The 4,638-nt window shown below is 33.5% G+C and overlaps 1 protein-coding gene across 1 annotated transcript in view; it reads left to right on the top strand.

Moving 5' to 3' along the window:
• The window catches only part of LOC124898785, a 7,126-nt gene extending 6,619 nt beyond the window's left edge, over positions 1 to 507 (top strand). Inside the window, exon 2 of the mRNA XM_047412742.1 lies at positions 143 to 507. Coding sequence (XP_047268698.1) covers positions 143 to 507 — 365 coding nt within the window. The remainder of the gene's footprint in view (positions 1 to 142) is intronic.
• The last annotated feature ends 4,131 nt before the right edge of the window (positions 508 to 4,638 follow it).

The following is a 4,638-nucleotide window of genomic DNA, read 5'->3' as shown; positions in this document are numbered from 1 at the left end:
GGACCTAAGAGAAGATTTAGAAGAAAAAATCTTCATCTAAGGATTCTTCCAGTCAATGTCCTCGAAACAAGAAAAAAAAAGAAGATAAATTTTCTAGGAATTGATGAAGAAACTAAACAAAAGTTGTGCTCTATCCTTGAAGAAGAGGAATCTGAGTCTGAGGATTCTTTGAAAGAAGGAGAATGCAGCAATGAAGAATTCATCAATGTTGCAAATAATTTTGAGTCTGAGTCTAAAAATAGTGAGGCAGATTGCAACTACCAAGGAACATTTTGCTACTGTGATAGCAAATCTATAAGCGTGCTTTCAGAAAATAATGTTGAAACTTTGTTTTCCACCATCGAACATATCAAAGATGATGAGGAAAAACGAAAGTATCTTTTGGAATTAAAGAGGCTTGTCACTCACCAAAAACATGATGACAAACCCAAAGTTACCCCTTTCAGCATGAAAGAAGTCATGCAGAGGTTTGACACTAGAAGAGAACCTTCTATTAGTGATATTTGAAGAGAAGTCAATTTCATCAAGGAAGAAATTAGGGAAGTCAAAACTAGACTTCATAAAATTAAAATTGATGCCCTTACAGAACAAGTTCTCAAAAGGGTAAATCCACCTGAACAAGGAACTTCAGGTAGCAGAGATTTATCTATTAAAGACATGGAAAATAATGACGAGAGGGATCAAGGTATTGATGTAATCTCTCAGGTTAAACCTCCTAGTAATCATATTTTGGTTAAACTTGTTATTAATAATGATCTAATTCTTAACAAAGTTTCTTTATTTGATAGTGGTGCTAACAGAAATTGTATTATCGAAGGACTTCTCCCCACTAAATATCTTCGGAAAGGAACTGTAAAAATATATGGTGCTACAGGTGAAAGGATTGGTATTGATTACAAACTGCCTAAAGCGCATATTTGCAATAATGGAATTTGTCTTGTTAATGATTTTGTGATTACAAAAGATATTAACGAAGAAATCACTTTGGGATTATCATTTGTAACTCTGTTAAAACCCTATCTTATAGATTTTACTCATATCCGTAGTACTGTTTTAGGGGTAGAACTTGCTTTCCCTCTTATGAAAACTATGAATTTAGAAGAAATTCAATTTCTACATAAACATACTGCCTTTAAAATAAGTCTTTTGCAGAATCAAATTGGTTTTCTCAAAAATGATATTAAAAATGCTAAAATTGAGCAAATTTTAAAAACCTTGAAAATGGTATCCAAAATTTCCAATCTTCAAAAAACTTTAGAAAAAGAAATTTTCTCAGACTTTCCAAGTGCTTTTTGGGAGAGGAAATCACACACTGTTGATTTACCTTACATAGAAGGGTTCAATGAAAAGGCCATTTCCACTAAAGCTAGGCCGATCCAAATGAACCATGATTTAATGGAAAATTGTAAAAAGGGAATTGGTAACCTTTTAAAAAATAATAATATTCGCCCTTCAAAATCTCTTTGGAGCTGTTCAGCCTTTTACGTTAACAATGTTGCGGAGAAAGAACGGGGCGCTCCCAGACTTGTTATTAATTACAAACCCTTAAACAATGTTTTAAAATGGATTTTATAGCCTATCCCTAACAAAAGGGATCTTTTGAAACGTACCTATAAAGCCAATGTTTATAGTGAATTTGATATGAAGTCAAGATTTTGACAAATACAGATTTTTGAAAAAGATAAATACAAAACTGCTTTCAATGTCCCATTTGGACAATTTGAATGTAATGTTATGCCTTTCGGGTTAAAGAATGACCCTTAAGAATTTCAAAATATCATGAATAGTATTTTTAAACACATTAGTCATATATCAATTGTTTATATTGATGATGTTTTAATCTTTTCCGGGGATATTGATTCTTATTTTAAACACCTAAACATTTTCTGCAAAATTATCCGGAACAATGGCCTTATCATTAGTTCTAAGAAATTGAAGCTCTTTCAAACAAAGATAAGATTTCTTGGGCATGATTTGTATCAAGGTTCTTATCAAGATAAGAGTTTGCAAAAAAAATTTCTGATGTCATTACTAACAAAACTCAACTCCAAAGATTTCGAGGGAGCCTTAATTATATTGCAGATTTCATTCCCAAGTTAAGGTAAATCTGTAAACCTCTTTTTGACAGGTTAAAAAGGAATCCTGTTCCTTGGAAGGAAGAACACACTAATGTTGTAATAAAGGTAAAGGAGATGGTTAAGGACTTACCTTGTCTCGAAATCCACAACCCAGATTATTCTATGATTGTTGAAACTGATGCCTCTAACATTGGATATGGAGGAATTCTTAAACAAAGAGAATCTCCTACCTCAGCAGAATAATTGGTTCGTTATACTTCTGGAGTCTGGAACTTTACTCAAAAGTACAATAGTACAGTGAAAAAAGAAACTCTCTCTATAGTTTTATGTGTTACTAAATTTCAGGATGATTTGATTAACAAAGAATTCCTGCTTAGAGTAGATTGCAAATCTTCTAAAGATATTCTTCAAAAAGATGTTAAGAATTTAGTTTCTAAATAAATATTTGCTAGATGGAAAGCGCTATTATCTAGTTTTGATTTTCAAATAGAATTCTTAAAAGGAGAAAATAACACTCTTCCAAATTTTCTAACTACCGAATTTTTGCAGGGGAAAAATGAGGCAAATCGAAGTTAGGCCAAATAAGAACGTTGTCAAAAATAAAGAAGTGGAGAGCATAAGCCCATCCACCAGCCCATTCAACATCAGGCCATCATGGAATGACCAAAACACATTTTTGGTCTTAGGATAATTGCCTCCCATACTAAATCCTTTCATAACTTATCAAGCTCCTCTTCTTCAAATCCAATAAAGAAACCTTTTGCAAAAGAATACAAACCATGCTCGCTTTCTCCATTTGGAAAACCGATATTTTTCACAATACAAACAAAAGAAAATTATGCCATGAAGACCCCTGAAAGTTATTCTGAAGCAGTGGCACCCTCAGCCATCCCAACCCAAAAGGTTAAAAAAACCTTTACTAACATTTCTTTGCAGGTAGGTCCAATCCTAGCTTTGGATAAGGAGTATGAGAATTATGATATCAAATATCTGGTGCGACCTCTGTATTGCGAGTGGAATTACGTGGATTCTGACAGCTATCTTAATACCAAAAAATATTATGAATTCATTCTGATTGACTCTGGATCTATTGAAATAGAGCATCATCTGAGAGATGAGCGTGACCCTAACTGTATAACTTATTCAAAGTTCACCATTAAAAAGATTTTACCTCCTTTTGAATGGCGGGTAGACCATTTACTTACTCCATTAGTCCTTTCTGAGGAACATAGACCTCTAACTTATAACTGGCATGATTACAAAAATGCATGGTTTAATTTCTTATACTTACAGCCAACTACTCACACTTGGTTTGTAAAGTATGGTCCCGAATTAGCAAAATTTGTTATCCCAAGATGGTTCTACAAATGGTGAAATTATTTTGGAGGTAATCAGGATGTTTTACCCAAAACATTTCTAGAAAAAATTGGTCAATTTCAAATTGATCAAGGCATTTCTTCCTTACCTGAGCACATAAAATTGTGCAAACATTTTATCCAAAAAAAGATTTCTTATATTATCAGTTGGACCTTTACAGTTCATGAATTTTACAGGATAAAATACTTGTCTAAAGAAATTTTCATCCGAGGATGGACTCCTGCGCCCAAGGATGTACCAAGGGACTCTCTGAAATCTTCACCAGGTACTTCAACCAAGAAATCACCATCAAAGAGTGATTTAAAAAAGAGACTCCGAAAAGCTCTTTCAGAAATAGATGATGATCTTAACGAAGCTGCCATCATGAAATTATTGGATGAAGCATCATCTCAAAGTGAAGACAATGGAGATATGCTAAAACCTCGCAGTTTAGCACAGTCTTATCTAGATCCATTTTATGATTAATCCTAATTAAGGTTATTAAAAACTGGAATAATTAGTCCCTTAGATAGAGACTCAAAGAGTCAAAATTATCGATAAGTAAGAATAAATACTTAAAGAGTCGGAATTATTCTTGTTTAAACATACAATGGGACTAGTGGGACCCACACTCCACCAAGGTTTATAGATTTCATCAGGGAATTGGATAACCCTATCAATCTGAGATCTCTCAGGCTCAATGGGTTGAGGAGTCGTGATGGCATCAAAGTGCCACTCCTCATCTGAGAGAATATCATTCCATCTTAGTATTCTAGGAACAAAGGTTGTACAGTGCTCGTGATTTGCTTCCATGAGCATGGTAACTCCTTTAACACTGGTAGCTATAGCTTTAGGAGCTATAGTAGTTTTTATAAGCTTGTAATATACTTTGTATATTACTGCTATTTCTCTAGTGTCTACCCTAATATTCATATTTTTGGTTTTGACGTTAAGAGTCAAAGTATCCATAACATTAGGGTCATGAATATCAACTAAAAAATTAGGGTAGTAATTAAAGTATACCGGGCCATTGGCGAGGTTACTTTGAATGACTCCTAAAAAGGAATCATCAAATTTAAAAGTCTATCATCCCTAAGAAGTAGACAAATAGGAATATTCAAACCTTTTCGGAATAATGGTTTAACAGCAACAACAATGGTCAACAAGAAGAATATGAATATGATAATGAAGTATAAGATGATGA

The sequence above is a fragment of the Capsicum annuum genome, chromosome 1, assembly GCF_002878395.1.
Source record: "Capsicum annuum cultivar UCD-10X-F1 chromosome 1, UCD10Xv1.1, whole genome shotgun sequence".
Taxonomy (NCBI): Eukaryota; Viridiplantae; Streptophyta; class Magnoliopsida; order Solanales; family Solanaceae; genus Capsicum; species Capsicum annuum.
This window is presented reverse-complemented; position numbering and strand designations above follow the sequence as displayed.